General features: G+C 39.9%; 3 protein-coding genes across 3 annotated transcripts; 1 reads left to right on the plus strand and 2 right to left on the minus strand.

Moving 5' to 3' along the window:
* The first annotated feature begins 166 nt into the window (after positions 1-166).
* On the plus strand, positions 167-2,626 carry emg1 (EMG1 N1-specific pseudouridine methyltransferase). The gene is made up of 5 exons (XM_085365499.1): positions 167-319; positions 466-567; positions 1,683-1,824; positions 1,983-2,188; positions 2,290-2,626. Exons 1-5 carry the CDS (start codon positions 170-172, stop codon positions 2,401-2,403), a joined length of 714 nt encoding a protein of 237 aa, XP_085221625.1. The 5' UTR covers positions 167-169; the 3' UTR covers positions 2,404-2,626.
* A 1,368-nt stretch (positions 2,627-3,994) lies between these two features.
* LOC146622901 (uncharacterized) lies at positions 3,995-5,746 on the minus strand. The gene is made up of 3 exons (XM_085365500.1): positions 5,509-5,746; positions 4,745-5,037; positions 3,995-4,555 (listed from the first exon to the last, which is right to left on the minus strand). The coding sequence occupies exons 1-3, from the start codon at positions 5,744-5,746 to the stop codon at positions 3,995-3,997; spliced, it is 1,092 nt and encodes a 363-aa protein (XP_085221626.1).
* A 1,681-nt stretch (positions 5,747-7,427) lies between these two features.
* On the minus strand, positions 7,428-14,352 carry kel (Kell metallo-endopeptidase (Kell blood group)). The gene is made up of 18 exons (XM_085365501.1): positions 14,302-14,352; positions 13,117-13,294; positions 12,753-13,028; positions 12,509-12,630; positions 11,848-12,006; positions 11,672-11,743; positions 11,382-11,570; positions 10,738-10,898; positions 10,533-10,650; positions 10,348-10,443; positions 10,167-10,265; positions 10,002-10,079; positions 8,606-8,712; positions 8,444-8,533; positions 8,289-8,356; positions 8,037-8,197; positions 7,858-7,947; positions 7,428-7,768 (listed from the first exon to the last, which is right to left on the minus strand). Exons 1-18 carry the CDS (start codon positions 14,320-14,322, stop codon positions 7,622-7,624), a joined length of 2,232 nt encoding a protein of 743 aa, XP_085221627.1. The 5' UTR covers positions 14,323-14,352; the 3' UTR covers positions 7,428-7,621.
* Between the last annotated feature and the right edge of the window lie 536 nt (positions 14,353-14,888).

The following is a 14,888-nucleotide window of genomic DNA, read 5'->3' on the forward strand; positions in this document are numbered from 1 at the left end:
TTTTATTAAGATAAAACTGACTGATTTTTTACCAAATAATTACATATTCAAAATCTAGTTACCTTCATAAAAACCCCACAAATGAAATTTTTATGTGCAATACACTCACCTGTGAACGCGCACCTCTGCAGTGACGTGTACTTCCTGCGACAGTCCAGAGGAAGGCATCATGGCGGCGGGTAATGGGAAGAAGCGTGGTCTTGAACATTTGGACGAATATGAACCTAAACCAGCCAAACATCTCCGCAGCCTGCACGACCGCATGGCGGAGAGGAGGCTGGTGGTTATTCTGGAGGGAGCGTCGTTAGAGACGGTGAAGGTAAGGCGCTATGGAGCTGTCTTTGCGCGTTGTTGTGATGCAACCCCTACCCGTTTTTAGTGGAAGTGACACCAACAACGATGCTTAATAATAACTTAACTTAAGGCGAGTTAATACATGCTTTTGGCTTGTTTTTCATATTTCAGGTCGGGAAAACATTTGAGCTGTTAAATTGCGACCAACACAAAAATATGATCATCAAAAGTGGAAGAGATCCCGGAAAAATAAGACCAGATATCACACATCAGGTAAACACTCATTCCTCAATAATAATGTACAGCCTTATTCGTCACTTGTGTTTGTCAGTCTGTCACAGTTAACCAGAGTGGAGTTTCATTGCATTTAAGTCATTGCAATTATGTGCTATCAAACATACTGTACATGATTGATAGCACAGTACTGAGCATCAAGCCTGTCATTTAGTTTTATTTCTGCATTTAAAAAGTAATCTGGGGAGCAATCCTCCCCCAGTATGAATCAAAGCGCTAAAAGAGCATATTCATATCTTTTTCTCTCTTTCTTTTTTTTTTGCGTAGCATGGTTTCTGGGATCTAACGCTTTCCAAAAGTCCCCTTTAGAAATAAATAGATCCTTATGATTACTTTTTAGTGCTCCTTACTCTGGTACTTATTGTATCCACAGTATTGTGGTCTTAATTCATATTAATTTGTCTTAGTCTGTGATATTTATAATCTGTGACATATTGGGTTTTTTTAATAGTTACAGAAATACAGTATCATTGACTCAACATCCCTAACATCTGGACCTGCTCAAATCCTACTACTTAGGAACTATTACAGTGTAACTGAGAGACAAAAACAAAACCAGCATGTTTCATTAGCTGACTTTTGATACTACTGCATCAGTAATATTTCACTAATCTGAATAGTGCACATATATAACAGTATAGTATGAATAAAAAGTACTAAGTAGTGTAAGAATAATATGAAGTAGTGTAAGAAGTACTTTAGGAACAAAACAACCAAAAAAACTATCAAAAATAAAAGTAGGACAACAGACATGAGCCGCTTTTGTGCGCATTTTATTGAGACAGGGATATGTACATGATTGTGAGTCAGTTGCCTTTTGTTTGTATTGTAATACCTACCTACCTGAACTTTTTATATCTTGGCCTAACACTTAATAAGGAAACTGAAAAATGAAACAAAATACTTTGCAGGCAATCTGAAACTAAATTGTAAAATTAAATTGAAATAAAAATCAATACATCAAGTCTGAAATTTAACTAGAGTGTTTTTTCTTATTTATCCTTTATGTCTGTGTTTTCTTATATAAAGCGTAGTGGCATGTTTGTGATGAAGGGCTGTATGAATGGTTTTAACTTTGAACTGTGTATTTCCAGTGTTTGCTCATGCTGATGGACAGTCCGTTGAACAGGGCGGGGCTGTTGCAGGTTTACATCCACACAGAGAAAAACGCTTTAATCGAGATCAACCCGCAGACCCGCATCCCAAGAACATTCACACGTTTCTGTGGCCTTATGGGTAAACTATAACTGTTATTTTTTCTGCATGGATAATACACATACTGATCATGCTGTAGGCATTGTACTTAAGTCTTATTCCCATGTGTTCTGGCTTTAAGTGAGCCTTCACTCCATTACTGTTCTCCTAATTCTTCTTTCTTCTCTCTACTTTCTTAGTTCAGCTGCTGCACAAGCTGAGTGTCAGGGCTGCTGATGGTCCTCAGAAGCTCCTGAGGATGATTAAAAATCCAGTGTCTGATCACCTACCTCCCGGCTGCCCTCGTATCAGCACCTCCTTCTCTTCAGGAGAGGCCGTGTGCCCACGGACTTTGGTACCAGAGGGACCAGCTGCAGTGGTGATTGGAGCATTCGCACATGGAGCGGTGAGAAATATATTGAGGCATTCTCTTTTACAGACTCTTTTAGTCTGTTACAGTTATGTCAAATACTCCTTGTGTGTTACTGATGTCTCTGTCCTTATTAGGTTAACGTGGACTACACAGAGAAGACAGTGTCCATCAGTAACTACCCCCTGTCTGCAGCACTGACCTGTGCCAAGATGTGCTCTGCCTTTGAGGAGGTGTGGGGCATCCTGTGACGGATAGAAAAGTGCTGATGCTGACTGGAAAGAGACAGTTGACTATATGGACTTTATTTCAGTGCACTAGAAATACTGGACTGAGTGTCCACTGATGCCCAATGTTCTATCCTGGTATACACTGTCCTGTATATGTATTCGATGGCATGTGAGCACCATGTGGAAGACACATTGGTTCCTTTTCCATGCAGGAGCATGGCAGTTATTTTTATACCAGTATCAATTGCAGTTTTGATTATGGATTGTTGTAGTTACATTAAAATGTGTGACTAAATAACGACTGCTCTTGATTTGTGCAAAGTTTCACACATAGACAACCATAAACTACAAGATGGACATCGCTACTTTGATGTCACCCACTGATTATAAAGTCCTGCTTCGAAGCATCAAGATAATGTAATGAGAGACAGAATTGACTGTGAAACCACGATACCAGAAAAATACTCCCTTCTGAAATGATCACAGTTTGACAAATGACATAACATTTTATTCAACATGACCCAAGCCTCATGACTCAGCCCATAAACTCATCAAGAGTTTATTAGACTTGACCTCTAAAGACTTCAGAGGTCAAGTCTAAGAGCTGTTTTGCAATTGTCTCCTAGTGAGGTTTTTCAAGTGACGTCATGTGCACAATGCTTTTAGAGTCCATATTGGGTGTCATACAATCACCGGTTGCTAGGGACGTGTATTCTCCAACTGGCTGACAGTGGTTTCTCGAGGTTGCCGGCTCTCCCAGGATAAAATCAGTTGCAAAGAAGGTGCTGCATTAAAAGCACTTTGGTCTGGTTACTAGCAGATTGCCATGGTTGCCTGCAGTTTTAGTTTATCTGCCAGCATTTGCCAACTACTAGTCTAGCAGTAGTAAAACTTGAAAGAATGCAACACGAAATGGCGAATGTTTGCCCTCAGAATAAAGTTCAGCCTCAGTGCTGCAGCCAATATATTTCAAAGGGTGCAAGTTTTACTTTGAAGGCAATAAGTTCATCACTTCCATTCAAACTGCAAAAATGTGCTGCTGATCAAAGCATTCACAAGGAGGTTTATGCTGGAAATATACCCTTTTTCCCCTAACAACAGGTGATTGCCAGGGAGATCACTGACAGCCTGTAGGCCTGTGTGTCGGGTACTTTAGCAATCAATGTCCCAGAGACTGCCATCAACCTCCAACAACCACTCATAATAGGCCAGGGAATACTCATTTTTCAATCACAACTGGTGGTTGCCAGGTAGCCACAGACTGTCTCTAGGCTCGTGTGACTGAAGCCTTATTCACTTGATCCTACATTATCACCCATTTAAAATGGCAATCACATGGTTAATGATCACATGTCTGTCTGACCTCAATACATGATATTTTTGCAACCACAGGTATCGCATTCAAGTAGCATTTAAAAGAAAGACAAGTTTCCACTGAAGCTTCACTTTTCAGAACTTGTATCTGAAAACTGTCCATGTTTTATGCGATCTATGGTCTGTACAGTGAAGTGAAGAAAAAATGATATGGGAACACAAACACAACATAGAACTACGTGTATTTCAGGATGCTAAAAGGGGTTCTGTTTATTACTGTTTACCATGAAGACTCAGCCTAGCGGTAGTAGTAAGTGCCTTTCCTCGATCTCAACTTTGATTTTGGAAGCCTTCGTCTTGCTTGCTTTTTATGTCGATTTTGAACTTGGTTTGGTCGGCGTCTCCGAGTCTTTTGAGCCTTCCTCGGTACCTTTCGAACTCGTGCGCCCCTGTTTGTTGCAGGTCTGCGTTTCTTGCCAGCAGGTTTTGGTGATTTTCTTCCTTTGGTTGTCTTCCTTCTTTGTTTGTGTGATTTGGCTGCCGCTTTGCGAGTTTTGCGTGTTAGTTTGTGCGCTGTGACCGCCATTCTGCGAGGCTTGCATTTTAGTTTGGGTGATGTGACCGCCATTCTGCGAGGCTTAGGTTTTAGTTTGGGTGATCTAACTTTTCGAGGTGTTGCCCTTGTTTGGTGTGATTTGCTCTTTGGTTTGGTTTGGTTTGGCTTTAATACTCGTCTCTTTTGGTTCTCTGCTCCTTTGGGGGATTTGCTTGTTGCTGTTTTCAGAGTCAGCTTCAGCTCTGCTTTTGGCTTTGGAGTCTTCACTGGGATCGTCCTTACTTGAATTATGTCTGTCAGCTTCTATTTTTCGGGGGGTAAAAGTTAATGTGACATGAAATTGTTTTGAGAATCTCACTGTAATACTGCAACACACGGGCAAGAAAATCACTTTTTAGCCACAATGCCAATAAGCTACATGCATAACTTACACGCAGCAGTGCTGCATTTAGTTGAACTAATACCAGTTACCAAAGATTAAAGGTGCATTACCTTATGGTTGAGTCTGAATGATGCATTTCTTGTAGTTCGTACAAGTGTCTCGTTGTTAACCAGCCTCTTGGTCTCTATGTTCACTCGCCTGTTGTTCTTGGCCACATCATAGCCTCCAGCTGCCAGCATCTGTTTGAGTTCTGCCATGGAGATGCCGCCTCTGTGTTTGCACTGGGAAACCACACTGAGGATGAGCTGGGAGATGTGAGGCGAGGTTGGCTTTGCGGAATTTGTCTTGGGTGCATTTCCAGCCTCTGTTTGAATCTGATGCTTGAAAAGCCGGACGGGAGTCTCTGAAAAATCAATGAAGAAAATAACATTCAAATCACAGATCAGTGCAAACCAGTTATAGTATAGTACAAATGTCTCCATCCATTCTCACTGTTGTATTTTGTTATGAACCAGCTAAATGTTCAGCATCCTTTGTCCAGTATATCCTCTATCCTTCCTCTGCACATGTCCAAACCTTCTCAGCCTTGCCTCTATAACTTTGTCTCCAAACTGAGCTGACCCTTTTATGTACTCTAAATCTTAACATCTTCATCAACAGCTGCTAAAATGCATAGCCCCCCCACCCATTTTGAACCAGGAAAGACCCTGGAAATAAATTCTGTGTCATAGTATTATTTTTTATTGTTTGAAATCTAAAGCAGATTTAAAAATAATTAAAATCAAAGACACATAAATTCTTAATTTGGATTAATTTAGCTAGCCTCAGCAGTTGGCTGATTAGCTTAGCTTTAGCTGAACCGTCAGGGACTCACTGGGAAGAGAAGCGTTCGCCTTTCCTGTCGCCTCATCCTGGTTAGGGATAGCTCGTTTCAGTAGTCGGCCCAAACGTTTGGCTCCTGCTTTTCCGAGGCCTTTCCCAGCTGGAGTTTTAGAAGGTCTTTCTATCTGTTTTATCACCTTCAAATGTGTGTTTTCTCCTGACTTCTCGCTCGCACCATTTCCCAGTGCACTCAGCTGCGTGGAGTTTGTAACAGTGGCTTTCCTCCGCATTTTTTGAGGTTTACACACTATTTCATAATTAAGGAAGAAATCTGAAATGATGGAAACTCCTCTACTGAGTTTCACTGACAGGTATTGGTCAGAGTTTAAAATAGGAATGCTGATTTTGTGACATTTTGAAAAATAACAGTTCTTCAGTTGCTGGTCCAGAGCCTTAACTGAGTCAGGAAGTTATTCAAAATAATTGATGGGTCCACTCAAGTATCAATAAGTAGGTTTTTTTGACTACTTTATTTTGAGTGCATGCATTTGATGAAAATAGACATTACATGACATGTACCTATAGGCGATAAAGACAAATAAATGATAGGAACAGAAATGTTGGTGCCTCAGCTTCCCCCCACAGTGCAAAGACATCCCTGTCAGTTTAACTAGTCATTCTGAATTGAGTGTAACTATATTAGCCCTATGATGGACTGGAAGACTGTGAAGGGTATATGCTGCCTCTCATCTCATAAGAGTTGGAATTGCCTCCAGCACCCCCACCATCCTATCCTTGGATAAGCAGTTGGATGGAAAAGTACAATAAACACAAACACTGATTATCAGCAACATTGTTACTATGAACCAGATATTTTTAGTCACTGCATTTCAGGGCTCAAAAACACATGTTTGCTCACCTAAATGAAGCCAAATGAATTTTAAACCCACTTCCAATTGTAACATTCTGAAGCCAAAGTCTAACTTTTGTTCAATATATTTTGTGTGTGTGTGTGTGTGTGTGTGTGTGTGTGTGTGTGTGTGTGTGTGTGTGTGTGTGTGTTTGTGTGTAAGCAACTTTGAGCATCAACATCATGGGATAAATCCTAGTTTAAAAAGTGAAATTGCACTAGTTTAATGTCTGTGATGTAGAGCAGGGATGTCAAATGATTTTATATAAGAAAAAGAAAAAAGTGCAATTTTAAAAGTACACTTCACTTACATAATAAAGAAATGCTGCTGTAGTAAATGAAAGAAATCTCTCTAGATGATTCTTTGGGCCTAAATGATAAGAAATAAAGGTGTAAAATACATAAATTTATAACGTAATCATTTTGGTGTAGTGTGAATTGCCATGGGAGAAGAAAAGCTCTAAAATACAGTTAAAAATCTCACATTTTCCAAAGCCATTTAATGGGCTGGATTAGAGTCTTTGTTGGGCTGATTCTGGCCCCCAGGCCTTATGTTTGACACCCCTGAAGAGAAACAAGCATTGCTATCCTGATGTTTTATGTGTTTTCTAATAATAACTAGAGGAAATTTTGGGTCATCTTTCTCAGGTCATATTACCATGTGGGACAGATGGGTGCATATGGCTTCTACTAACTACATTTTGATAGGTTCATCTTCTAGCTTTGATTCCTTATATATACAATTATGTACTTCAATTTGCAGAACTGTTTTACATTTTAAAGTTAGTGTACAGAAATCAGAAGATACGCTGCGGGTCAGGTGGGGATATTTTTCAGAATTCATGGATTTTTTTTTCACGTTTATGTTATTTATATGAAGTTTGAGCAAAGATACATTTTCCCACTCATCTCGGATGATTTTATTTTAAAATAAGAGGCCATTTTTGAATTTAACTTTTACTTTTTCCACTCAAGATGGTTAAAGTTAAATGAACAAAATCATCTTTAAGTAGGAGAACTTTGTTGTTCAATCCAATGTCCCTTTTCTGGCAACTTTCATCACTGAAAGCAAAGCTGGAAACAAGGTTTCAACAGTTTTCAAAAAATGAAAACAAACAAAACTAAACCGCTTGCGCAATTATACAACATGCAGACACAACCTAACAATTACAACAAAAGCAAATACATAAATGTGCTTTGGGTTGTAGCCTACTTATGGTAGGTACACCTTTTATGTCAAATCAGAGGAGACTGGTCAGCATGCTTGTAATGAATTCTGCTTGGTTTGAATGGAGCACTGCGGGCTTGTAGGACACAGGTTATATTTGGCACAAATGACTGTGATCAAGAAGGAGGGTTTAAAAGGCATGGAGTCACGGTATGGATCAGCTTCACAGTTAATCTGCAAATAAATCACATTACAGGGAATTACACTCGAGTGTAGCTGGGAGGAAAGCAGAAAAAGAAAAGACAGTAATGAAAGTACATCACCTGAGAAAAGGATCTAAAGAACAAGCGAGTATATGAGATTCCTGAGAGAGACGTGTCATTAGGCTGTTGCATTAGATTCTGATGATAAGCCTAAGAAAAAAAAGGCAGATAACACGAAGACATGTAAACTTGATCTCATCCTTAAAAACAGACACTAAAGCCTGACAATGGATCCTCACCTGCAGCGCTACCTGCAGTGCAGTATACTGCACCCACACCTCCTGTTGCTGTGCTGCTGACAGCGGAAACCCTCCACCTCTGCCTGCCTTTTCTGACACTGTGAGGTAGTGAGTCCACACACATTCACCCACAGCATTCACGGTCTTACTTTGAGACGAAACTGCAGAGATAAATATACATAATATTACTAACAAAAGCAAAATGTATTTTTTGTGTAGTAAATGAAGAAGAGGAAAGTGAATCTCTCTTACTGTCAGGCAGAAGCAGGTGGAGGATATCTTTAGCAACAAGGAAACCAGCTGCACCATAATTAATGGCTCTGTTTACAGAAGAAGTCCAATGCTGGAATTATTTGAAAAATACAATGGAAGGCATTTAATAGTTATTGAGTGAGTGTATGTGTTACCTAGGATAGGTTGGATGGAAAAGTGGAGGTACAAACATTCCCAAGGGAAAGAGGAGCTTTTTACCAAAGAGAAATGGTGTGACAGACAGTCTAAAAGAAAAGTGAAAAGATTAATGCACACTCCAGATTATTGGCAGCTATCAGCTTTAAGCTGACACTTACATATCAATATCCTCAGGCTCGGTGATCAGGACTTCAATGCGTTTCTTCTGCCGCAGGGATAGAAGCTGGACATAGTTGGAGAAGAAGTTTTGGTTGCTGACTATCATCTGAAATTATAGATATTTGAAGGTCAGTGGTTTGGCTTTATTTCTACACTTTTTAATCCTTATTTTCCAAAACCAGTGATGTCAACATAGTATTTAAAAGTTGAGATTCGTGGTAACAGTTTTACCATTAGTTTAATGTCATTATTGCGGCATTAACAGATTTTCTATATGATAAATAAACATTCAATTAAATTTAGTTTTATTTATATAGCAGCAAATCACAACAACAGTTGCCTCAAGGCGCTTTATATTGTAAGGTAAATACCTTACAATAATACAAAGAAAACAAAGAAAATGCACCTCCACACTGAGGCCTCTATAAGGCTTAACCCCAAATTTAGCATTAAAAAGGCTCCATTTCTTTGGAGACTTGGGTTCAGAGAGGAATTCTTGTTCTTGGAGATCTATGTGACGGGGGACACAGTTTCAGCTGCCACAGAGACAGTTTTTGAAATATTTGCAGCTATTCTAAGTCTACATCTACTCCTCATGATCTTTGGATCTCCCTCCACACCTGCTTTAACTATAGGCTATGTCACCTATGTTGGGAAAGTCTTTGAGGGAAATTGTGAGGTCCCTAAATATTATTCAGTGCTTGTAAAACACATGGATAAAGGGCTCACCACCCTGCAACGAGCCTGGGAAACTGACCTTAGTGTAGCGCTTACTGATCAGGAATCTACAGAGTATTAAAAAGATGTCCAGGGAACTTAGAACAAGACTAACTTAGTTCAAACTACTACACCGAATTTAGTGGTCACCAACAGATTATGCAGGGCGAACCTCATACAGACCCCCGAATGCTGGAAATGTCCGACTGGGGTGGGCACATTGACCCACATGATTTGCAGCTGTCCTAAATCACCAAATTTTTGGACAGAGATTCACAAATTTGTTTAATCCCTTTTTGCCAACACTATTAAATCTAGGGAATCCATCACCCTTCAAAAATCTTCCACCTAATGTTGCCGAACAGGTGCAGACTGCATTGATGTTGGGGCGTAAGCTCATTATTTTCCAGTGGAGGGCCCTTTCCACACCACCTGTCACTCTGTGGTATAATAAAACTAAAAACTAATAGAACTAGGGAGGCTGGCTCGACTCTCATACAGGCTACTGAATTAAGTGGCGAATTTTCACCCGAAGTGAGATCCAAACAGATCAAATTAAAACTTAGATGGACATTGGGATCCTAAAGAGTTCTCTCTGACAGCACTGAGTGAGATATAGTTTAAGTCCCACATAGATAAATGCCATCAAGACATTAAACCAAGAGGTTTTTGATGTACCTCCGAAAAAAGCAGGTCAAGCTTGGCTTCACTAGAGGGCTCCTTTGTAGTCCATAGTTTTGGAATTGCAGAATCAACCTGCAGAATCGTTTAACAAATATCAAACTTAAAAATCGTTCGTTTCTGAAGAAATTAAAAAAAGAAAACAAATTCTTCACTCGTTACCTTTTCCATGACAAGCTGACGAGATGTCTGATCTGTCCACTCAAACTCATTTAGTTTGGACTTGAAGGAGTGAAAAACACTTTGAATAATCTTCTCTGCCTATTGGAGAGTTAAATGACAGATTATCAGACAGAACCTTTTCTCTCTATTGAATTCATTAGGTCTCAAGATGTCTCCTCACCTCCTTCTGTGCTGTCACTTTACTGAGAAGATGTGTGAGAACTGAATCAAATCCTCTCTCAGTTTCCAGCACACAGTGTTTCCAGCGAGGAGCTTCCTGGTGGAAAGCCAAAATATAAAGATATTACAGTAACCAATCAATTCACAGATCCAGTTTTTCTTTCCTCTGTAGCATATTCGGCTAACCTCTTCACTGTTACCCAAAGCCATAGAAAAGTTCTTTGCTGTTTCAAAAAATCTGGAGTCCATGGCAGGCATCAGGGTGTGCAGCAGATTGAGGACCATAAAAGTATGGAGGGGAGCGCTGAGTGGAAACAAATGACCCAGCAACAAAGATAAGCATAAAAAAGAGAAAGGATGTGCTTGTCATTTTTATGTCACTTTACAGTACCTGTTGCTCAGTTCAGGCTTGTTCTGCCATTTGATGATGGTGTTGGACATCTGCACGATGTAGGGTAAGTTATGCAGAAGGACATCGTCATCTGCGCTGAGGGGCAGGGGATGGAAAGCAGCCTGGAGGCAGCCCAACCAATCAATAGCAGGGGCTTGTCTCTGTAGGGACATTTCCATATAAAAAATACTGTTATCACATGTATCCAGACAACAGGTACTCAAAGTGTTGTTGTTGTTTTTTAAATTAAATGTATTTATTGTTTAATTTCAGTTTAAGTGTGAGCATGATGATTCTCTGCCTCTATGTGCTCGCTAAGTGATGGACTGGTGACCTCTGCAGGGTATTAAGGTGTTTAGAACATACAAAAACTTGACTCAAGTTAATGTGGACCAAATATCACTAAACACATGCACTATAGCATCCTTTCTGTACAGTCCTATTTATGTATTTGCATTTTTGCTAAAATATAGTTGTCATTGTTTTTCTAGTTAATTTGTAGGTACGTTTTACTAACTAATAGTACGTACAGTATAATGGTATCATCTGTAATTGATTTAGGTAAAACTTCTGTCTCTGCAGTATGCACCGACATTGCTTCTATCAGAAGAGCAGCACAGCACAAAGAAACATAAATCCTTTACCTGTAGCTCTTTGATGGTCATGTGCTGGTAGAGCTGTCCTTTGGACAGGCGAGAGTCCAGGGGTGAAGATGCCACAGCAAGCTGAGAGGACAGAGAGACGAAAGAGCCCACATGGATCAAGCTGCTGCTCTTCGGAGCACCCAGCAGGTTGAGGTATTGCTGACACGAGGCCAAGAAAGGACGTAGAGTCTAGATAAAAGAGACAGGACAAAAGGAAAGGCCTTAGTTGGATGGATAAATGTTTTTGTATTCATTTAAAGACATTTCCTGAATCAACAAGGATACTCAACCTCAGTTTTAGCTCTAGACTTCTCTGTCTTGCTGTTCCATTTAATTGGGATCAACAAATCAGGTTGATCAATCTGTTGGCAAAGAGGAGACTTGATTTAAAGCAAAAACACAAAGCTTACATTGCTCTGGCAGCTCTCAGAGCAGCAAAACCTAAATCATCTTAATTCATACTAGCCTGTATGTATTTTTTGTTAATCCCACGTGCTGCTTCATAAGGGTCTTTGCCCACATAGATGTTGAAGAATGGAAAGGTATTGTAGTCTCTCATTAGCAATCCCAAGGTGGTGTTGAAATCAGTCTGATTCCACTGCCCCGATACGGCCCAGCCTCCCAGCTGTGTACGGAGAAGATACAGTGAAACAATATTAGTAGATGAAATTGGGGGAAAAAATGTAACCAAACAGTTTGGAGTCTCCTGAACCCAAAGGGGATGTTTTTAAACTGATTGATTCTTCTGGGCAGCAGATATTGAGTGTTAAACAAGCAATCTCTGTCATTTTAGAAGGTGGACTTTGCAAAATTTGGTCAAATTACAAATTGACTAATCATTTTAGATCTTGTAGAACTACAAAGGAGACAATTCGGCTAAACTGTTTGTTTTTCTTTTTGACCTCAACTAAGGTTATGACAGTGATTCATGTAGTTACAGCACCTCCTGTAGGCCAACAGGCATCATTAAAAAACTGGTGATGGTTTCTGTTTGTTTTTTAAAATTTAATGGGATACTGTTCATAATGGTAATTTAAGTAATTAAGTCTTATGAGCACATATGATAACCAATGTAAGCTTAAGTGTGATTTGAAGAGCTTGCTATGTTTGGAATATGAGTATCATACTTTCTTTATGAGTGAGAGGAAGGGGTCTGCGCCAGCAGTTTCTATAGATTTTGTATCCAGACAGGAATTGTAGAATCCTTTAGTCTTCTGCACTGCTGAACTATTCATCCCGCTGTCTGTTTCTGACATACAGATCCGGAAAAAAAGGAAACTATTTAGATCATTTGTTAAGGTAGCATGAAATGAGGAGTCACACACAAGAGAGGACATTTAAAAAAAATTCCCACTGAATACAGACTCATACCTAAAATCTTCTTGAGATACTGCAGCAACACAGCTTTTCTGCTCAGTGTTTTATTCTCTCTTAGTCCTCCGTCTTCCTGCTTTGACTGCACAGACTTTCTTTGGTTTTCTGCATGTAAAGTAAAACCATGACTTCTTTGTCGCCTTTCACTGTCCAGCAAAAGTCTGTCTGATCCACATGTGAACAGAAAGTAATCACAGGGTTGCGTGAAGGGATCAGCAGATGTGGAGAGACGGGCTGAAGCCCACTGACAGGCAGGAGAGAGACACGGAGTAACTGCAGGAAAGAGTGAGACAAAAGTCAGACAAAATGGCAGAATTGTGAATTCATTGTCTCGTATTGGTGTGTTTTTCTGAACTCCTACCAGTGTGGAAATGGTGAGCCAGATGGTTGATTAGTCCCACCATGCCAGCAAGTAAGATGCAGCTTAAGAGGAAAAGTAGCCATTTTCGATGTTTCATCCACACTGGTTTTACTCGGTGCTCGATGTTAGAGTATGACATATGCAGTCGCTGTCGGTCAGACTCGAGTTGTTGCAGGATCTGGTGGGGATAATGAGTGAGCAGTTGCAGTAGAGGGGAAGGCTGAACCCTCCCAGGTTCTGGATGCAGCTAAATAGACAGATGTATCTCTCAGGTGCTGTGTCAGATCTTTTGTAACCTGCTTGTCCAGTTTTAGAAAGTCTTTTAGGATACCCTGGACACCATGCCAATATATATCAAGTCTTTGTCTAATAGCCCTCCTGCAATCATCTTGTTAATAGAAAAATTACTGCTTTATCCCTGTGAATTCTCTGACATTTGTTGTGGCTTTAACTATAGAAATGGGAACATACTTTGTTTTTTTCAGCAGGCTATTAAGGAAATGGGCTATTTGCTAGGTTGCCTCTTTTATTCCTGAGTGATTTCTCGGCCAATGTTAAGTGACTTAAATAAAAGAAAAAGAAGCATTGCTCTGAAAATGACAGGTACAAGGACTGGAATGAAAATAAGTAAAAAAAAAAAAAAAAAGAGCAGCCAATGGCCAAAGACAGACCTTCAGAAAGCCTGGAGAACTATTGCTCAAGACCACTATAAATAATTAAAAGGAAGTTTTTGCCCTTGGAAACAAAATATAAAACAAGGAAGAGTGACTCATTTTCGCTAATGTGTGCTAAATTTTAAGTGGTTTTAAAATAACTTTAAAAATACTTGCTTATACCCGTAGACATTCAATAGCGCAGCTGAAGTGATTTTTATTTTTCTACGTAAAAACTACTTTTAACAGTAACAATGCGTGATCAAGAGCTACACATGACATGAAATTCATTAGGTGGGCATGTATGTCAACTTAATGAGTTTCATGTAATTTATTTAAGCACAATCTTTTGCACAGAGCAGTTTAAGTCTAATTTGCAGAGACTGCAGACTTCACCCTTTCAAAGTCACATTCTTTAAATATTATATTTCTTAGGCACAGTGACTCGGCCTTGTTTCCAGCAGTTACAACATACACATTAGCCTAAAACAGCTTGGTAACAACATAACCAACTTTGTTATTGAGATCTTACCTCAAGCTCTGTTTCACTCATTCTTGACTTGTGTTTTCCCAGCGTGTTACATCCTCTTTTACATGTCTACCGCCTCCTGTCCCCCCCCGTCAAATAGCTGTCATCTCAGCTATCTCTTTTCATCAGTCACTTCTCTCCTCATCTGACACTGATAAAAACCACTCTGCAGGCTGCGACTCACTCTTCTCATCAAGCAAATGCTGTGGTTCTTCTAAGCAGACAGGATGTTTTGGGATTTGTGAACTACAGTGACACCATGAATAACTCCTGTATGTAGTGGTAAAAGCTTTAGAACAAGGCAGGTAGTGGTAAGTTGAGTCTAGTACCTTGCTTATGCTTATTCGTTGCTGCATCGGATTGGAACGGGGTGAATAGTTCTTCCTGGAAAGAACGCTTAAATGCATACGCACACAGGTCTGCTGTCGTCATTATCAGCGCAACATATGGCTGTTTACAACTGATAGAGCAGTCAAACTCTAGCAGTGAACCACATTGAGGGTCTGAGAGAAAACATGCTTCACGGGTATCAGTTGGGTGCAGTGTACCCAGCGATGTGGGTGTATACATTATATTAGCACATAACTGAA

Source organism: Diplotaxodon limnothrissa, linkage group LG11, assembly GCF_057381915.1.
Source record: "Diplotaxodon limnothrissa isolate DT_005_m linkage group LG11, D_limnothrissa_male_GT1.1, whole genome shotgun sequence".
Classification (NCBI taxonomy): Eukaryota; Metazoa; Chordata; class Actinopteri; order Cichliformes; family Cichlidae; genus Diplotaxodon; species Diplotaxodon limnothrissa.

Coding starts and splice junctions, on each gene's coding strand:
- kel (XM_085365501.1), bottom strand. CDS start 14,322: ATGAGTGAAACAGAGCTTGAG. Junction 13,295..14,301: donor TGAGTGAAACAGAGCTTGAG/GTAAGATCTCAA, acceptor TATCCCCACCAG/ATCCTGCAACAACTCGAGTC. Junction 7,948..8,036: donor CACTGCAGGTAGCGCTGCAG/GTGAGGATCCAT, acceptor TTTTTTTCTTAG/GCTTATCATCAGAATCTAAT.
- LOC146622901 (XM_085365500.1), bottom strand. CDS start 5,746: ATGCGGAGGAAAGCCACTGTTACAAACTCCACGCAGCTGAGTGCACTG. Junction 5,038..5,508: donor GGCGAACGCTTCTCTTCCCA/GTGAGTCCCTGA, acceptor TTGATTTTTCAG/AGACTCCCGTCCGGCTTTTC. Junction 4,556..4,744: donor CATTCAGACTCAACCATAAG/GTAATGCACCTT, acceptor CCCGAAAAATAG/AAGCTGACAGACATAATTCA.
- emg1 (XM_085365499.1), top strand. CDS start 170: ATGGCGGCGGGTAATGGGAAGAAGCGTGGTCTTGAACATTTGGACGAA. Junction 320..465: donor CGTCGTTAGAGACGGTGAAG/GTAAGGCGCTAT, acceptor TTCATATTTCAG/GTCGGGAAAACATTTGAGCT. Junction 1,825..1,982: donor ACGTTTCTGTGGCCTTATGG/GTAAACTATAAC, acceptor CTACTTTCTTAG/TTCAGCTGCTGCACAAGCTG.